Source organism: Microcaecilia unicolor, chromosome 5 (genome assembly GCF_901765095.1).
Source record: "Microcaecilia unicolor chromosome 5, aMicUni1.1, whole genome shotgun sequence".
Lineage (NCBI taxonomy): Eukaryota > Metazoa > Chordata > Amphibia > Gymnophiona > Siphonopidae > Microcaecilia > Microcaecilia unicolor.
In genome coordinates this window covers 183649345-183670255 of record NC_044035.1, presented here as the reverse complement: position 1 = coordinate 183670255, position 20911 = coordinate 183649345, and the positions used below count along the sequence as shown (strand labels likewise).

Genomic DNA, 20911 nt, shown 5'->3' with positions numbered 1-20911 from the left:
AAGACCAGATTGGATCGAATTGTCCACCACTGAAGGGAATTCTGAAAGTCGGTGGGCAACTGGATCACATCCTCTAGATTCCCCGCAGCTTGAGACCACTGGGAAGCTAAGGTCCACTGAGCAGATCTCATGTGTAAGCGTGCCATGGGAGTCACGTGAACCGTGGAAGCCATGTGCCCCAGAAGTCTCAACATCTGCCAAGCTGTGATCTGCTGAGATGCTTGAATCCTGGAGGCGAGAGAACGGAGGTTGTCCGCCCTTACCTCAGGAAGATAGGCACAAGCTGTCTTTGTGCACAACAGAGCTCCTATGAATTCCAATTTCTGGAGTAGAATGAGATGGGACTTCGGGTAATTGATTACAAAGCCCAGCAGCTCTAACACCTGAATAGTCATCCGCACGGACTGCAAAGCTCCTTCCTGGGAGGTGCTCTTCACCAGCCAATTGTCCAGATAAGGGAACAAATGCACTCCCAGCCTGCGTAGTGACGCTGCAACAACTGCCAGGCACTTGGTAAAAACCCTGGGTGCAGACGCCAAGCCAGAAGGCAACACACAGTACTGAAAGTGCTGTGCTCCCAGCTGAAACCGTAGATACTTCCTGTGAGCTGGAAGAATCGAAATGTGGGTATAAGCATCCTTTAAGTCCAGTGAGCATAGCCAATTGTTTTCCTGAATCATGGGAAGAAGGGTGCCCAGGGAAAGCATCCTGAACTTTTCTCGAATCAGATATTTGTTCAGGCCCCTTAGGTTTAGGATGGGACGCATCCTCCCTGTTTTCTTTTCCACAAGGAAGTACCTGGAATAGAATCCCAGCCCTTCCTGCACTGGTGGGACGGGCTCGACCGCATTGGCGCTGAGAAAGGTGGAGAGTTCCTCTGCAAGTACCTGCTTGTGCTGGGAGCTGAAGGACTGAGCTCCTGGTGGACAATTTGGAGGTTTGGATTCCAGATTGAGGGTGTATCCTAACTGGACTATTTGGAGAACCCACCTGTCTATCAGAGGCCACCTTTGGTGAAAAAATTTTAACCTCCCTCCGACAGGAAGATTGTCCGGTACGGACACAATGATTTTGGCTATGCTCTGCTGGAGCCAGTCAAAAACCTGTCCCTTGTTTTTGCTGGGGAGCTGCAGGGGCCTGCTTAGGCGCACGCTGTTGACAAGAACGAGCGTGCTGGGGCAGAGCCTGAACCGGCTGTCGAGAAGCAGGTGTACTTACGGCCCCTAGAGGCGTAAGGGGCACTTCTCTTCCCTTTAAAAAAGCCTTCTTGGAAGAGGAAGTGGATGCAGAAGGCGCCCGGCGGGAGAGAGAATCCATAGCGTTATCACGCTGATAGAGATTATCAATTAACTCTTCGACCTTCTCTCCAAAAAGATGATCCCCCCGGCAAGGAATATCTGCAATTTTCTGCTGAGTTCTCTCCTCCAGGTTAGAGGCACGCAGCCATGAGAGTGCGCATCACTATACCCATAGCAGAAAATCTAGATGTCACATCGCAAGTGTCATAAATGCCCCTGGACAGGAACTTGCGACACGCCTTCTGCTGCCTGACCACTTGGCGAAAGGGTTCAGCCTGCTCCGGTGGGAGTGCATCAACCAAATTCTCAAGCTGCCGCACAGAGTCCCGCAAATGAATGCTCGTAAAGAGCTGGTAAGACTGGATTTTGGAGGCGAGCATTCCAGCCTGATACGCCTTCCTCCCAAAAGAGTCTAAGGTTCTATGCTCCCACCCCGGGGGCGCCGAGGCAAAGTTCCTAGAACTCTTAGCTCTTCTGAGAGCGGAATCCACCACCGCAGAATCATGAGGCGATTGAGGTCGGATGAAACTGGGTTCCCCGTGGATCCGATACTGGGATTTGGCCTTCTTGGGAACAGTTGGACAAGAAAGAGGCTTCTCCCAGTTCCTCATCAGCATTTCCCTGAGTGTATCGTGAAAAGGACTCTGGCAGAAGACTTAGGTGGAGATGGATAATCCAGGACCTCGAGCATCTTGGCCTTGGGCTCATCCACAACCTCCACAGGGAAGGGAATGGCCTCAGACATTTCCCGTACAAAAGAGGAAAAAGACAAGCTCTCCGGAGGGGAGAGTTGCCTTTGAGGTGAGGGAGTCGAGTCAGATGGAAGACCCAGAGAGTCCTTGGCAGAGAAAACTCCACGCCCCCCCATCGTCATCAGATGAGCTATCATCAGATGGGGCTAGAAGCTCAGTCAGAGCCACCCGGATCTGAGCCCGTCTCGACGTAGAGGCACGATGACCTCGATGACGGTGTCGAGAAGTCGAAGCTCCAGGAGACTCCGGTGAAGCTTCCTCCACCGATGCCAATGGAGAGTCGACCCAGGAGGCTGCCGACACCGGGGCCGGTACCGGTGAAGAAAGCCTCACCCCAGGCGAAAGGCCCGATGCCGCAGGAGGCTCCGGCACTGATGGTACCGATACCTCCGGCAAAGGCGGTACCGACGGCACTGATACCTCCGGCACCGAACGCAATTGATGCAGCATAGTTTCCATAAACGCAGGAAGCAAAGCCTTGATACGCTCATCCAGAGAAGCTATCAGGAAAGGCTGTGAAGTTGATGCAGGCATCGGTGGCATAGTCTGTTGAGGTTGGGGAGCCAGTACCGGACTGCAGATGACCTGTGCGTCGATACCTCCATAATAGAGGGAGAGCGAACCTCTCGGCACAGACGCTTCTCGGGTACCGAATGCCTCGATGACCCGGAGCTCCCTGTACCGTGTCGAGAAGGAGACCGATGACGGTGCCTCTTGGCCTTCGCCCGACGCCCGTCATCGAGACTCCTTGGCAGCGACGAAGAGGACGTGGAATCCACACGCCTCTTCGGGGTCGGGTCCGACACAGGTCGGTCCCGGGGGGCCTGCAAAGCAGGAGACGCCGAGGCAGGTGGAGACCCACTCGATGCATCACTGCTCCCAGCGTGCATTGGTCTCGTGGCAGTCGGTACCGTGTCTCCCGACGCCAGCACTGCTGTCAACGTCGATGGTACCGGATCCAAAAAACTTCTCTCTCTGGGCCTCTTGAGAAAGTAAAGTGCGCTTTTTCATCTTCAGGCACAATTTACAAGTCTCCGAGCAATGGTCGGGCCCAAGGCACTGAAGGCACCAGGAGTGCGGATCAGTTCCAGAAATGGTCCAGCTGCAGCGGACACAAGGCTTGAAGCCGCTGGGCATCTTCGAGGACATCTCGGGAAAAACAGCCTCGGCTAAATCAAAGGACGCGATGGTGTCAATAAAAAATACACAAAAAGAATGGAATAATACCCGAACGAGCAACCTGAACGCGGTCGCAACGAAAATTAAAGGAAACTTTAAAATGAAAAGAAATAAGAAGATTATAAGGAGAAACTAAGATAAATATATATTTTTCTATTTTTTAACAATACCCGAAGGTATAAAAACGAAGAGACTTAACTCTGTGAACCAGAAGAAACGCGAAGCTCTCAAACTCCGTGTCTCCTCAGACGCGGAAAAAGTAGAACTGAGGAACGTGTCCTCGCAGCGGGCGGGAAGTCGTGCGCACACATGCGCAGTGTGGTCGCCCGCGCGACAAGGCACAGTTGAAGAGACTTTTAGATTTTACTAGAAAATCCTCCGGGCCGACGTGACGTCACCCACATGTGAGAATATCAGCCTGCTTGTCCTCGGAGAATGAAATTACCACGAGCCACACGGTTACCGGGCGGTAACTCCATTTTGGTGCATGTTGGGCGCGCGTAGACGCTTACGCAGCTTAGTAAAAGAGGCCTCTAGGTTTATTATTCAGTGAGGTGCCCAAAACTCCGTAAGCACAGTCTAGAGGAATGACATTAAGGCCCTCCTCTTCATCTAGGAGCTGGTGACACACATGTTGCACTATCGTGTGAAAATCCTCCTGGTCGTTGACTTCCGGTATGCCACGCAGCTGCAAGTTTTTCCACCAACCTCTATTCTCCAAATCATCTGATTTGTAAAGAACGTCCCCAGGTTTTTTAAAGCATCCCCACAATATCTCTGTTCTACAAGCTCCTCTGTGTATTCATCCATACAGGCCTCAAGCTCCTCAACCTTCCCACCTAGGTTCTGCAGGTCAGTTTTGTCAAGTGTTTCCAATCTCATGACCTTCAACTCCTGCTGGAGTTCAGGTAGAAACTTTTCAGAGCCCTCTGGTAGGCTTGTTCCAACACTGAGGCTTCTGATATCAGAAGCTGAGTCATGCGCTGGAAATGCATGACAGGAGGACCTCTTACTGCTCTGATGCACAGATGATCTAAGGGCAACTTTTCATTGGTGTGGCTTTCACCTTGAGGCGTATTTTCAAAGCACTTAGCCTCCCAAAGTTCCATAGAAACCTATGGAACTTAGCCTCCCAAAGTGCTTTGAAAATATGCCTGCTTGTGTTCTATTTCAGTTGACAATGCGGCAAGAGTGATAAGTAACTTCAAAATGCCACTCAAGAGGGGGATTATCTATTAGTCTCCAGGGTGAAGCAAGAGCAGAGAGCTCATATCCATGCAGGACAATGAAATCACTACCTGCTAACTTTCTTTCCTAGAGTCCCTCCAGACCAGTCCAAAACCTACGCATGGTGCTTAGCATCAATTTGTTTTCTATCTCCTGAAGCATAAAGATTATGATTTTAGCTAGTTTGTTACTCCTACTGGATCTGTCGTTTGAAAGGCTTTATCCTTTGTTAGTGGTTCTCTGTTGAGCTCTTAATGGAGTTTTTCCTTTTAATTGCCTGTTCTGTTCTGCTTTATGATAAATACTAACTAGCCACAGGGTTGCACAGGGTTCACCTCAGTGCAATCAGTGCTTGTCATCCACGTGTAGAAGGTAAGCCTATCTGGTAAGCCTATCTCTGGACAACCTTTAGTTGTTCTCTTCATGAGAGGTTTGCTTTTGTCAAAGCCCCCAGTCAGACCTCCACCAGTGTCATGGGAGCTCCACGTCTTCTCACCCAGCTGATGAAAGTTTCTTTTTGAGCCACTGAATTCCTGCCATCTGAAGTACTTGACCTGGAAGGTTGTTTTTTTGGTGGCTGTTACTTCAGCTCGTAGGGTCAGTGAGCTTCAGTGACTCCCCTCCTGTTGGGATCAAAAGAGATAAACAACTGGGTGGACTGTCTGAATGGTTTTGTCCGCTCCAGGTGAAAGGCCAATGCTCTCTTGCAGTCCAAGGTGTGTAAGCTGCTTTTGCCAGGGAAGGCATGGGAACGGGGAAAAAATGTTGGCAAGACAATCAACTGGTTCAGATGGAACTCCGACACCACCTTCGGCAGGAACTTAGGGTGCATGTGGAGGACTACTGTGTTGTGATGAAACTTAGTATAAGGTGCATCCACTACTAGGGCCTACTAGTTCGACAGAGCTTACAATCTAATTAGGACAGACAGAACAAACAAGAGATAAGGGAATATTAAAGTGAGGATGATAAAGTAAGGGTTCTGAACAAAGTGAGTAAGGGTTAGGAGTTAAAAGCAGCATCAAAAAGGTGGGCTTTTAGCTTAGATTTGAAGACGGCCAGAGATGGAGCTTGACGTACCCACTCAGGAAGTCTATTCCAGGCATATGTTGCAGCAAGATAAAAGGAACGAAGTCTGGAGTTAGCAGTGGAGGAGAAGGGTGCAGATAAGAGAGATTTACCCAGTGAACGGAGTTCCCGGGGAGGAATGTAGGGAGAGATGAGAGTGGAGAGGTACTGAGGAGCTGCAGAGTGAATGCCTTATAGGTCAATAAGAGGAGTTTGAACTGTATGCGGAAACGGATAGGAAGCCAGTGAAGTGACTTGAGGAGATGGCTAATATGAGCATAACGACACTGGCGGAATATTAGTCGTGCAGCAGAATTTTGAACAGATTGAAGAGGAGAGAGGTGGCTAAGTGGGAGACCTGTAAGAAGCAAGTTGCAATAATCTAAGCGAGAGGTGATAAGAGTGTGGATGAGGGTTCTGGTAGTGTGCTCAGAAAGGAAAGGGCGAATTTTGCTGATATTATAGAGAAAGAAACGACAAATTTTAGCAGTCTGTTGAATATGTGCAGAGAAGGAGAGGGAGGAGTCGGTTTTTTGGGGGGAAGAGGAGTGCTCCCTATTCCTATGCTAGGCGTAGGCAGTGGCGTAGCCAGACAGCCAATTTTGGGTGGGCCTGAGCACAATGTGGGTGGGCACAAATTTTTCTCTCCCCCCCCCCCCCCCCCCCCACAGCCAAGCATCTGTTCCCTCTTTCTACCCTCCTCACCCTCATAGCCTATTTCCCTATACCTTTTACCTCCCACCACCAGCATCTTCCTGTTCCATCTCTCTCCCCTCCCCCATTGTCCAGCATTTTCCCTTTCTCTTCCCTACCATCCATTGTCTATCTTCTCTCCCTGGATCCATCTTCCCTCTTTCTCCCCTCCCCTGCTTGTGCATCTCTCCTTTCCTCTCCTCTTCTCCACCTTCTTCATGTCCAACATTTCTCCCTCTCCCTGCCTTGAGCCCCTGGTTTTAACATCTCTCTTTCGCCCCCCCCCACCATCTCTCCATCCTTCCTTTCCCTCACCTCAATGCCATGTTCAACATTTCCCCTCTCATCTCTCCCTCCCTTCCACTTTCATGTCCAACACATTTTTTTCTCTCATGCCCTTTCCCTCCCTCTCCCCGTCCCACCCATATCCAACCATTCTCCCTCTCTTTTCCCTTGCAGCATCTCTCCGTCCCTCCCCCTACCTGTCTCACTCCCTCATCCCAACAGTGCTCCTGTCTCTCCCTGACCCCCCCCCCCCCCCCAGCACACACACACACACACACACACACACACACACCAAACCTACCACCCGCCAGCATGCTGCAGGGTTTTTTTTCCCTCCCTTTCCCCAGCCACCACTCACTGACATGCTGGCTGCAGGCCTTCTTTCCCTCGGGCCCTCCCTCCCCTTTGGGCAGCGCCGCAGTCTACCTGTACAGGAAAGCTGCACGGCACCGGGTCGTCCTGCCGCTACGCTGCTGCCCTCCGCTCCAGTCATCATCTTTCTGGCACAGAGTTCTTCTGCTGCTTATCTGCAGCGGATCTGCGCACTGCCAGGGCTGTATGCTGCTGCGACTGCTTCCTCTGCGTTGGCCCCACCTGTGGCTACGCCCCTGGGCGTAGGTACACTCCTGCTTCTTGGCAGCCTGCTCAGGCTCAGCCCCAGCGTGCTCGTTCTCGTCAACAGCATGCGCCTAAGGCCCCTGCTGCTTCCCAGCAAAAGCATGGGACGGGCTTTTGACTGGCTCCAGTTAAGCATAGCCTCAATACAAGTGTCCGTACCGGACAACTTGCCAGTTGGGGAGAGGTTCATATTTTTTCACCAAAGGTGGCCTCTTATAACCTCCAACCGGTGGGTTCTTCAAATAGTCCGGTTAAGATACACCCTCAATCTGGAATTCAAACCTCCAAATTTGCCGACCGGGAGCTCATTCGTACAGCTCCCAGCACAAACAGGTACTTGCAGAGGAACTCTCCGCCCTTCTAAAGGCCCAAGCGGTCGAACCCGTTCCACCAGGGGAAGAAGGGCTGGAATTCTATTCCATATACTTCCTTGTGCAGAAAAATACAGGGGGGATGTGTCCCATCCTAGACCTAAGGGCCCTGAACAAATTCCTTATCCGAGAAAAGTTCAGGATGGTTTCCCTGGGCACCCTTCTTCCTATGATTCAAGAGAACGATTGGCTATGCTCTCTGTACTTAAAGGATGCTTACACACACATCTTGATACTTCCAGCTCACAGGAGGTATCTTCGATTTCGGCTGGGAACGCAGCACATTCAGTACAGTGTATTGCCTTTTGGTCTGGCATCTGCGCCCAGAGTGTTTACAAAGTGTCTAGTGGTAGTTGCAGCGTCGCTACGCAGACTGGGAGTACATGTGTTCCCTTATCTCAACGATTGGCTGGTGAAGAGCACCTCGGAGGCAAGCGCTCTACAGTCCATGCGAATGACTATTCGGGTTCTAGAGCTACTGGGGTTCGTAATCAATTACTCCAAGTCCCATCTCACCCCAGTTCGAAAATTGGAATTTATTGGAGCTCTGTTGGACACAAAGACAGCTCAAGCTTATCTTCCCAAGGAAAGGGCAGACAACCTCCTGTCCCTGGTGTCCGTAGTTCGGTCGTCTCAGCAGATCGGCAAATATTGAGACTTCTGGGGCACATGGCCTCCACAGTTCATGTAACTCCCATGGCACACCTACATATGAGGTCAGCTCAGTGGAGCCTAGATTCCCAGTGGTATCAAGCTGCAGGGGATCTAGAGGATGTGATCCAACTGTCCACAAACTTCTGCAATTCTCTTCAGTGGTGGACGATCTGATCCAATTTGACCTTGGGACGTCTATTCCAAATTTCTCAGCCATAAAAAGTGCTGACGATGGATGCATCCCTCCTACGGTGGGGAGCTCATGTAGATGGCCTTCACACTCAAGGAGCCTGGTCCTTTCAGGTAAGAGATCTTCATATCAATCTCCTGGAATTGCGAGCAATTTGGAATGCTCTGAAGGCTTTCAGAGATCGGCTGTCCAACCAAATTATCTTGATTCAAACAGACAATCAGGTTGCAATGTACTACACCAACAAGCAGGGGGGCACCAGATCTCGCCCTCTGTGTCAGGAAGCCATCCAGATGTGGCTTTGGGTGCGCAGTCATGGCATGTTTCTCCAAGCCACTTATCTGGCAGGCATAAACAACAGTCTGGCCGATAGGCTGAGCAGGGTAGTGCAACCTCACGAGTGGTCACTGAACATGGGCATAGCCCGCAAGATCTTCCGAGCGTGGGGCACCCCCTCGGTGGATCTTTTTGCCACTCAGATCAATCACAAGGTCCCTCAGTTCTGTTCCAGGCTTCAGGCCCACTACAGACTAGTTTTAGATGCCTTTCTCCTGCATTGGGGAACAGGTCTTCTGTATGTGTATCCTCCCATACCTCTAGTAGGGAAGAATTTGTGAAACTCAAGCAAGACTGCAGAACCATGATTCCGATTGCACCCTTCTGGCCGCATCAGATTTGGTTCCCTCTTCTTCTGGAGTTGTCCTCCAAGGAACCGTGGAGATTGGAGTGTTTTCCAACCCTCATCACCTAGAACGAGGGGTCGCTTCTACATCCCAGCCTCCAGTCGCTGGCCCTCACAGCCTGGATGTTGAGAGTTTAGAATTCGCCTCCTTGAGTCTTTCAGAGGGTATCTCCAGGAAAGATTCCACGAAGAGGTGTTATTCTTTCAAATGGAGGAGGTTTGCTGTCTGGTGTGACAGCAAGGCCCTAGATCCTCTTTCTTGTCCTACACAGACCCTACTTGAATACCTTCTACATTTACCAGAGTCTGGTCTCAAGACCAACTACGTAAGGGTTTACTTTAGTGCGATTAGTGCTTATCATCGCTGTGTAGAGGGTAAGCCTGTCTCTGGACAGCATTTAGTTGTTTTCTTCATGAGAGGTTTGCTTTTGTCAAAGCCCCCTGTCAAACCTCCACCAGTGTCGTGGGATCTAAAATGTCGTTCTCTCCCAGCTGATGAAAGTTCCTTTTGAGCCACTGAATTCCTGCCATCTGAAGTACTTAACCTGGAAGGTCATTTTCTTGGTGGCTGTTACTTCAGCTCGTAGGGTCAGTGAGCTTCAGGCCTTGGTAGTGGATGCACCTTACCAAGTTTCATCACAACAGAGTAGTCCTCCACACGCACCCTGTTCCTGCCAAAGGTGGTATTGGAGTTTCATCTGAACCAGTCAATTATCTTGCCAACATTTTTTCCCCGTCCTCATGCCCACCCTGGCGAAAGCAGTTTGCACACCTTGGACTGCAAGAGAGCATTGGCCTTTTACGTGGAGTGGACAAAGCACTTTAGACAGTCCGCCCAGTTGTTTGTTTCTTTCGATCCCAACAGTAGGGGAGTCGCCATTGGAAAACGCACAATCTCCAGTTGGCTAGCAGATTGCATTTCCTTTACTTATGCCCAAGCTGGGTTGACTCTGGTGGGCCATGTCACGGCTTATAATGTTAGAGCCATGGCTGCGTCAGTGGCTCACTTAGTCAGCCTCCATTGGAGAGATTTGCAAGGCTGCAACGTGGTCTTCAGTCCACACATTCACATCTCACTATTGCCTTCAGCAGGATACCCAACGCGACAGTTTGGACAGTCAGTGCTGCAGAATCTGTTCGGGGTTTAGAATCCAACTCCACCCCCCTAGGCCCATATTTGTTCTCTTCCAAGCTGCACTCTCAGTTACAGTGGTGGAAATAAGTATTTGATCCCTTGCTGATTTTGTAAGTTTGCCCACTGACAAAGACATGAGCAGCCCATAATTGAAGGGTAGGTTATTGGTAACAGTGAGAGATAGCACATCACAAATTAAATCCGGAAAATCACATTGTGGAAAGTATATGAATTTATTTGCATTCTGCAGAGGGAAATAAGTATTTGATCCCCCACCAACCAGTAAGAGATCTGGCCCCTACAGACCAGGTAGATGCTCCAAATCAACTCGTTACCTGCATGACAGACAGCTGTCGGCAATGGTCACCTGTATGAAAGACACCTGTCTACAGACTCAGTGAATCAGTCAGACTCTAACCTCTACAAAATGGCCAAGAGCAAGGAGCTGTCTAAGGATGTCAGGGACAAGATCATACACCTGCACAAGGCTGGAATGGGCTACAAAACCATCAGTAAGACGCTGGGCGAGAAGGAGACAACTGTTGGTGCCATAGTAAGAAAATGGAAGAAGTACAAAATGACTGTCAATCGACAAAGATCTGGGGCTCCACGCAAAATCTCACCTCGTGGGGTATCCTTGATCATGAGGAAGGTTAGAAATCAGCCTACAACTACAAGGGGGGAACTTGTCAATGATCTCAAGGCAGCTGGGACCACTGTCACCACGAAAACCATTGGTAACACATTACGACATAACGGATTGCAATCCTGCAGTGCCCGCAAGGTCCCCCTGCTCCGGAAGGCACATGTGACGGCCCGTCTGAAGTTTGCCAGTGAACACCTGGATGATGCCGAGAGTGATTGGGAGAAGGTGCTGTGGTCAGATGAGACAAAAATTGAGCTCTTTGGCATGAACTCAACTCGCCGTGTTTGGAGGAAGAGAAATGCTGCCTATGACCCAAAGAACACCGTCCCCACTGTCAAGCATGGAGGTGGAAATGTTATGTTTTGGGGGTGTTTCTCTGCTAAGGGCACAGGACTACTTCACCGCATCAATGGGAGAATGGATGGGGCCATGTACCGTACAATTCTGAGTGACAACCTCCTTCCCTCCGCCAGGGCCTTAAAAATGGGTCGTGGCTGGGTCTTCCAGCACGACAATGACCCAAAACATACAGCCAAGGCAACAAAGGAGTGGCTCAGGAAGAAGCACATTAGGGTCATGGAGTGGCCTAGCCAGTCACCAGACCTTAATCCCATTGAAAACTTATGGAGGGAGCTGAAGCTGCGAGTTGCCAAGCGACAGCCCAGAACTCTTAATGATTTAGAGATGATCTGCAAAGAGGAGTGGACCAAAATTCCTCCTGACATGTGTGCAAACCTCATCATCAACTACAGAAGACGTCTGACCGCTGTGCTTGCCAACAAGGGTTTTGCCACCAAGTATTAGGTCTTGTTTGCCAGAGGGATTAAATACTTATTTCCCTCTGCAGAATGCAAATAAATTCATATACTTTCCACAATGTGATTTTCCGGATTTAATTTGTGATGTGCTATCTCTCACTGTTACCAATAACCTACCCTTCAATTATGGGCTGCTCATGTCTTTGTCAGTGGGCAAACTTACAAAATCAGCAAGGGATCAAATACTTATTTCCACCACTGTAGTTGTTTATGGTTTCAGGTCAATCTATGTTATGTCCTCGCCATTGCGAGGCCCAATTGACCAATGTTCATTGTTTTGAGTGGGCCTGAATGCTAGGGATACCTCACATGTGAGAACAAGCAGCCTGCTTGTCCTCGGAGAAAGCGAAGATACTTACCTGTAGCAGGTATTCTCTGAGGACAGCAGGCTGATTGTTCTCTGAAACCTGCCCACCTCCCCTTTGGAGTTGTTATTGTTTGTTTATATGTTTTTTGATTTAACTGAAGGGGCACGCTCACGCGACGGACGGGAAATTGTCCACACGTGCGCGCTGCTCGCGCACCAGAAGACTGTAGCAAAACTTTTATATTTTTGCTTGGAAATATTTGCAGTTTCCTGGGTCGACGTGGATGTCGACCCACATGTGAGAATAATCAGCCTGCTGTCCTCGGAGAATACCTGCTACGGGTAAGTATCTTCGCTTTATATATATATATATATATATATATATATATATATATATATATATATATAAGATAATGGTCTTTTACACATCCTACATCAGATCGACTTTTTTGGTGTGTTTATAAACTTTTTTGCCTTTTTAAAAAAACTTCTCACATAGGTATCCTGTTATCAAATCAGGCTCCATATGTATTTTCTTTGGAACTGTCATGCTCCAACCACCCAAAGGTGTTGACCAAGTATCCAAAACCAAAGCACCGTCCACACAAAGGTGTGGACCGAGTATCCAAAACTAAAGCACCGTCCACCTGAAGGTGTGGACCGAATGTCAAAAACCAAGTTAAGGACTTCAGTCAAAGGTCCATCCACGAGTAGTTCTCTAGTATCTGCCAGCCAGTAATTCACCAAGTAGTCCTCTGGAATCCATCATCCAGTAATCCATCAACGTGCTTTCCTTGATTAACTCCAGGCAATGGAGAAACTAAATTCCAATTCTGCCACCTGGCTGACTAGAAGGTCCTATCTTGATCCCTCCCATTCCCCAGTATCCACCTATGTATTTTATATGTAAATTTTGGTTATTTTAATCAGTTCCTGGGCACTTGTCTCTCATACCCAGCTATCTAGGAATTATGTTAACATCTCACAGAAGGGTTAGTCTCCCCCCCCCCCCCCCCCCCCCCCCCCCGTCGCCTCTGTGATTTATTTTCTTCCTTCCTTAGCCCTCGCAGGGAGGGGAAAACACAAAAAATAATAAGACAGAGAACTTAGGCTCAGTTAGGCGCAATCAGTTATTATCTTTATTGATATCTCACAGAGCCAAATACAAAAAATAGTTCTCTCCCTGGAGCAGGTTGCGAATCAGCAGTGCACATCCTGAAAGACAAGGTCTGCTCAGCTAATACTGCCCTGGACATCACATATAGACTGTTACAAGTTACATTTTCCCAGAAATCATGTGATTTCCCATAAACCAGAACCATTAGGTAGCCTTATACCATATATGGATTGGTCATGTATTCTATTAGTCTCTCCTGATGTGTTTGCATGTGAGCAGTCGGTGGCCATTGGTTAATTACTTATGAGTTCTGTGTCAGTTCTGCATGTACAGCCAGAACAATACCCTTGTGTCCTCTCTCTGTCTATCTCCCTTAGCCCTCACACTGTGTCCTCAGCCTGTCAGCAACGGCCATGGTTACATCCACCTTATATGAAAAATATACTCAGCTGCAAACTAAATGTTATGAAGTGTCAGTTCTCAGCTCCTGAGAAAGCAATGATTGTTACACAAGATGCTGAGTTAGTAGGCTAACATGTGAGAACCAAACTGAGCAAAGTACAGGCCTTAGGAACAGGCCTAAGCATAGGAAGGCATATACACCTCCCAAGTATCTTCCCTGACTGCTACTTCCTCCTGCACAAGGTCTAAAGTTCTCACCTTAAATGTAAGTACCTATATCAGACCAAACAGTTATAGTACAACTTCTACTTTATTTTCAAATATTTTAATCCGTTTAACAAATACTTGAATACCCCAGATCATTCAACCGCATTCACACAAACACTCTTCCATAAACCTATTCTCACTAATACATCAATAACTAACTGCCATACAGCACATCTGAGCAGCTTACCACCCTCAGCTATGCTGTGGTAAGCAGAACTCTTAAACTATATATGACCACCTTAAGAGTCACAACACTTCCCTCCTGTGATCTAAATCTTTACAAGTCCTTTATAATCCAGCTTTGCTGAAATCTAAGTAGATTACGTCCATAGCACGTCCTTGATTCAGTTCTCCAGTCACCCAGTCAAAGAATTCAATGAGATATAGAAGGTAATTCTTCCTAATAAAGTATTGTTTGTAATTAACTCTCTTAGCAAAGGATCCCTTGCCTACTCCTCTGGACAACAGTGAAACTGATTCATAGTTTCCTCTTCAAAAGTTTCTACCGTACCTGAGGAAACTAACCCTTTCCATTTCTCGGCTCTTCTTTTGGTCCTACTTTTCCTATTCTTCCCCAGTTCTTCTACCACATCCTGAGTGGCAAAGGGGACTATTTCTCCTAACTTAAACTTTTCCGGTTCTGGAGGGGAATAATCTCTAGCTCACGTGGACACGCATGCCTCCTTTCGGGTAAGGATTGCCTTCATCCCAACCCAGTCTCTCTTCAGGATCAGAGGAAAGGCAATTTTTCTACTACTATCTTTAGGGGCTGTGTCCTTCCTTTCTAAGTCACCCCTATCTTATAGGTGAGTTCCTGCTTGATGTCCCTATGCACACAGCGTACTTGTACAATCCCACTAAAGTGGCCTTCGTTGCTTCCTATTTGTAGGGTCCTGGCTAAAGCTCAGGATATGAGGAACTGATTGCTCCCGATATCTAACAAGGGTTCCAGAGCTACTCCAGCCACTTTTACCCCTGTCTTTGTAGCATGGCCCTGGCTTCCTGGGGCGAGTTATAACTGGACTCTTAACCCCGAAAAGTAGCTGTGCATCTGTGGGCAGTCTTTTAAAGTGTCCCTCTTCTCCACAAGTTTAACACCTATAACTGGGTTGTATCTCCTAGCAGGGATGGCTGCTCATGCTCTCCCACTTTACTCCGCAGGTGAAGGCCCTCCCTCATCCTTCTTATAATCCCCAGCCTCCTCCCTAGGGTTTTTAGTTATATTTTTTCCTGCTAGGGGTGTTGAGGATTTCTTAAGGGTGAGTACCTCCTGTGTCTCACTCCATCCCTCTTCAGCCTCCATATATTTCTCCACTAGCAAGGTAACCTCAACGGATTCTGGTTCTTGCCTAGTAGCCCAGGATTTTACAGAGGATGGTAAAATGGTCAGAAATTGTTCCAAGACTATGGTTTTAACCAAGTCTTGTGGAGATTTCTAGGCTGAATCCATCAACTGCTGTACCACTGCCCAAGATCGATCCTCTTTCTGAAAGGTACAGGCCCTAAACCTCCTGTGATAATTTTCTGCTGTGAGGCCCAACCTATCCTGAATACCTGCCTTCACTTCTCTATAATCCAAGGCTTGGGTGGTATCTAAGGCCATGTAGGCAGCTTGGGCCTCCCCCCATTAAATAGGGTGCCAAAATGACTGCCCATTGGTCCAAAGGCCACTGGGCAACCATGGCCACGCTCAAAAGTAGTCAAGAATGCCTCCGGGCCATTTTCCAGTCTCATCTTAGTAAGAGGCAGCCCCCTAGGCCAGTCCACCCAAGAGAACCCAACGTCTCCATTAGACTGCCTCACCTCAGAGTCCCATTGGTTCTCTCAGTTCTGCAGTCCAGCTGCAAAGTTGTGCAGATCCAAAACTTGTGTCTCTAATAGCTGTAGCAATGGTCGTTGCTGTTCCTACTGCTCAAGGGTCTTAGCCAACCAGAGGTCCATTGCCTCTTGCTGGGCCTTCATTTTCTCCACAACCCATTTCATGAAGGCTTCCAATGTCATCAGCAGTACAGCTGTCAAACCAAGGTAAGTACTTCAGTCAAAGTTCCATCGACGAGTAGTCCTGTGGAATCCGTCAGGCAGGAATCCATCAAGTAGTCCTCTGGAAGCCGTTATCCAGTAATCCACCAGTGTACATTTCTTGATTCTCTCCTGGCAATGGAAAGAATAAATTCCAATTCTGCCACCTGGCTGACTACAAGGCCCTATCTTGATCCCTCCCTTGAGGGTGGGTGAATTCCCACAATTCCCCAGCATCCACCTATGTATGTTATATGAAAATTCAGGTTATCAGTTCCTGGGCACTTGTCTCTCGTACCCAGCTATCAGGGAATTATGTGTTAGCATGTCACGGAAGGGTTAGTCCCCCCCCCCCCCCCATCACCTCCCATGTAGCTTCCCTGACTGCTACTTCCTCCCGCACAGGGGTCTAAAGTTCTCACCTTAAATTAGGGGATGGGACTAATTGAGAACAATTAGGAAAGGAATGGAAAACAAAAATGAGGACATTATAATGCCTTTGTATCACTCCATGATGCAACTGCACCTCGAATATTGGTTCAATTCTCGTCGCCGCATCTAAAAAAATATATAATGGAATTAGAAAAGGTGCAGAGAAGGGCAACGAAAATGATAAAGGGGATGGGACGACTTCCCTATGAGGAAAGACTAAAGCGGCTGGGGCTCTTCAGCTTGGAGAAAAGACAGCTGAGGGGAGATATGAAAGAGGTCTATAAAATAATGAGTGGAGTGGAATGGGTAGACGTGAAGACACCTTCTAAAATTTACTCAACGTGTAATTCAACTCTGGAATTCGTTGCCAGAAAATGTGGTAAAGGCAGTTAGCTTAGCAGAGTTTAAAAAAAGGTTTGGACGGCTTCCTAAAGGAAAAGTCTGTAGACCATTATTAAATTGGACACGGCTTCCTAAAGGAAAAGTCTGTAGACCATTATTAAATTGGACTTGAGGAAAATATTTCTGGGATAAGAAGCATAAAATGTTTTGTAATTTTTGGGGATCTTGCCAGGTATTTGTGACCTGGATTGGCCACTGTTGGAAACAGGATGCTGGGCTTGATGGACCTTTGGTCTGTCCCAGTATGGCAATACTTATGTAGTGACTCCATAGGGCTTTGTTCTAGCGTGGTTCCTGGGCTTGGAGGTTCCCTTCCTTCTGTGATGGGACATACACCTCGTCACAGCAACATATGCCAATAAAGTTCTCTGAATCCAAATCCATAATGCTAAGCTGCAACTTAGTAAGTTTACCAGAGTTTCTTAATGAAATGTATATATTATGTACAACTTATTGATTTATAAATGATATGGCATTGAGTCTGCTCAGTGCCCACAAAATGAGCCACAGTTCCTTTTGCAACTTTTTTTTCTGTTTCTTCAGGATGCCAAAGATGGAAGGATATACAATGAGCAAAACTTTTTCCAGCGAGCAGCAAAGAAAACCACTGGTATGTATGTAGTGTTTTTGTATTTGCTGTACATTTAAAAGGAAGAAATGAGAACATTTACTGAAAAAAAATCTATTTACAAGTATCTTTCATAGCACAATAAAACAGTGGAATTTTTGTAATAGACCATTTTACTATCCTGGGCCTAGAGGCACTTCATCCAGCAGCCTGTCTTGTTCTGGGACCTCAGCATGCTCACTGCCTTCGAGTCAGGGTCTAGATCATGCATTTGATTTATTGCCTTTCTGTAGTACAACCAAAATGGTTTATTTATGCGCTTTCTCTGTCCCTAGCGGGCTTACAATCTAAGTTTTGTACCTGAGGCAATGGAGCATTAAGCCTTTCCACTGAGATCCATCACAAACAGTCCTTTAAAATATATGTGCATTCCATTGGAGGCCATTAATGAAACCGTGCTTACCTGAAATAGTCTTGTAAACATGGATTATGCTGTTACACTTTTGAATTATCTTGCCCTGCCTTATCTCTTTTCAGTTATGGGTTATTTGCTGAACTTGCTCCCTATCATAAGAACATAAGTGTTGCCATACTGGGACAGACCGAAGGTCCATCAAGCCCAGCATCCTGTTTCCAACAGTGACCAATCCAGGTTACAAGATCCCAAAACAGTACAATAAATTTTATGCTGTTTATCCTAGAAATAAGCAGTGGATTTTCCCCAAGTCCATCTTCATAATAGCTTATGGACTTTTCTTTTAGGAAGTTATCCAAACCTTTGTTTTAAACCCCACTAAGCTAACTGCTTTTACCACATTCTCTGGCAACTAATTCCAGAGTTTAATTACACGTTGAGTGAAGAAATATTTTCTCCATTTGTTTTTAATTTTCTACTTCATACCTCCATTTCGTGTCTCTTAGTCCTAGTATTTTTGGCAAGAGTAAAGAAGCGATTCATTTGTACCCGTTCACTCCACTCATTATTTTATAGTCCTCTATCTTATCTCCCCTCAGCCTTGTTTTCTTCAAGCTGAAGAACCCTAGCCGCTTTAGCCTTTCCTCATAGGGAATTCTTCCCATACCCTTTATCATTTGTGTTGCTCTTCTCTGTACCTTTTCTAATTCTACTGTATCTTTTTTGAGGTTCAGTGACCAGAATTGCACACAGTATTCGAGATGCATTCACACTATGGATTGATAAAAAGGCATTATAACGTCCTCATTTTTGTTTTCCATTCCTTTCCTAATAATACTTTTCTTATATATTTCTTATATATTTATATATTATTGAAGGGGATGGGGGGAATTTGGTTAAGGTTTTACTATTTGGTGACAATGAGGTAATTACCTTGAAGTCACAGTTAAACCTTAGGATACATGGCAACGACCCTGGAATTGATTCCATGGGTCAAGGCCCATATGCGGTCCATTGCAGAGGGCTCTCCTTTCCCAATGGTCATCCCAGTTGGAGGACCTGAATTCACCACTGACCCTGTTTTGGGAAGCATGATGCAATCCGTGGGGTGGCTATGATCTGCCAGCCTCAGCTGAGCAATATAAGAAGTGCTGATGCGCAGGTTTCCATGCAGCCAGGATGAGGCACCCATCTCGAGCCCAGCAATTCAGCAGATGCCGATGCACACTGCTGTTAAAAACCCAAGAGCTCACAGAGCAAGACCCGGACGCATTCATCAAGAGAGGCCATCGAGAAAGGCTACATAAGTACATAAGTAATGCCACACTGGGAAAAGACCAATGGTCCATCAAGCCCAGCATCCTGTCCTCGACAGCGGCCAATCCAGGCCAAGGGCACCTGGCGAGCTTCCCAAACGTACAAACATTATATACATGTTATTCCTGGAATTGTGAATATTTCCCAAGTCCATTTAGTAGTGGTTTATGGACTTCTCCTTTAGGAAACCGTCTAACCCCTTTTTAAACTCTGCCAAGCTAACTGCCTTCACCACGTTCTCCAGAAATGAATTCCAGAGTTTAATTATGCGTTGGGTGAAGAAATATTTTCTACGATTTGTTTTAAATTTACTACACTGTAGTTTCATCGCATGCCCCCTAGTCCTTGTATTTTTGGAAAGCGTGAACAGACGCTTCACATCCACCTGTTCCACTCCACTCATTATTTTATATACCTCTATCATGTCTCCCCTCAGCCGTCTCCTTTCCAAGCTGAAAAGCCCTAGCCTCCTTAGTCTTTCTTCATAGGGAAGTCGTCCCATCCCCGCTATCATTTTAGTCGCCCTTCGCTGCACCTTTTCCAATTCTACTATATCTTTCTTGAGATGCGGCGACCAGAATTGAACACAATACTCAAGGTGCGGTCGCACCATAGAGCAATACAACGGCATTATAACATCCTCACACCTGTTTTCCATACCTTTCCTAATAATACCCAACATTCTATTTGTTTTCCTAGCCACAGGAGCACAGTGAGCAGAAGGTTTCAGTGTATTATGAACGACGACACCCAGATCCCTTTCTTGGTCCGTAACTCCTAACATGGAAATTTGTATGACATAGCTATAATTCAGGTTCTTTTTTCCCACATGCATCACCTTGCACTTGCGCACATTAAACGTCATCTGCCATTTAGCCGCCCAATCTCCCAGTCTCGTAAGGTCCTTCTGTAATTTTTCACAATCCTCTTGCGAATTAACGACTTTGAATAACTTTGTGTCATGAGCAAATTTTTATTTGTATTTATTTGTAGTATTTATACCCCACTCTTTCCCGCTCAATAGCAGGTTCAGTGCGGCTTACAATGTATGGGTACAAAGTATCACAGAGATAACATAATGTATGGGTACAAAGTATCACAAAGATAACATAATTTATGGGTACAAAGTATCAAAGAGGTAATACAATGTATGGGTAAGAAGTATCACAGAGATAATACAATTGTATAGAGAAGGACAAGAGGAAGAGATGTGGGGGAAGGATTTAGGCATGGTTAATGTTAGTGGTGTGGATTAGGGTCATAATTTAAGTTGGGTCGTTTGGATAGGCTTGTTAAAGAAAATAGGGTTATCTTTCATAAATTGATGGTACCTTACTCCTCCTGCCAGCTCCTTGTGACCTTGGGCAAGTCACTTAACCCTTCATTGCCCCAGGAACAAAAAAACAAACAAAACAAAAAGATTGTGAGCCCTCTAAGGACAGAGAAAAGTACCTGCATATAATGTGTACAGCACTGCGTACATCTAGTAGCACTATAGAAATGATTAGTAGTAATTATCAAATTTTCCCCAGGTTTTCTCTGAGTGAAGAGATTGGTACGATGGAACATTTGGTGGAGCTGTAAAAAAAGCTACAGCTTATTGAAGGGCTGTTCAGCATAGATGGCAACACTGGATAGGGTGCCCCACAGCATGGGAACCACGAATCTAATTTAATTACCTAGCTAATTACTCCCATCTCTAAATCATTTATAAATATATTAAAAAAACAGCGGTCCTAGCACAGACACCTGAGGAACCCCACTAACTACCCTTCTCCATTGTGAATACTGCTTATTTAACCCCACTCTGTTTCCTATCCTTCAACCAGTTTTTAATCCACAATAGGACATTTCCTCCTATCCCATGACCCTCCAATTTCCTCTGTAGCCTTTAATGAGGTACCTTATCAAACGCCTTTTGAAAATCCAGATACACGGTATCAACCGGCTCCCCTTTGTCCGCATGCTTGTTTACTTCTTCAAAGAATTGAAGTAAATTGGTCAGGCAAGATTTCCCCACACTAAAGCCGTGCTGATTTGGTCTCAGTA

The 20911-nt window shown here is 46.8% G+C and overlaps 1 protein-coding gene across 1 annotated transcript in view; it reads left to right on the top strand.

Moving 5' to 3' along the window:
* The window catches only part of VRK3 (VRK serine/threonine kinase 3), a 321038-nt gene that overhangs the window by 121182 nt on the left and 178945 nt on the right, over window positions 1-20911 (top strand). The window contains 1 exon segment of the mRNA XM_030203653.1: window positions 17106-17172. Within this exon segment, the coding sequence (XP_030059513.1) occupies window positions 17106-17172 (67 nt within the window).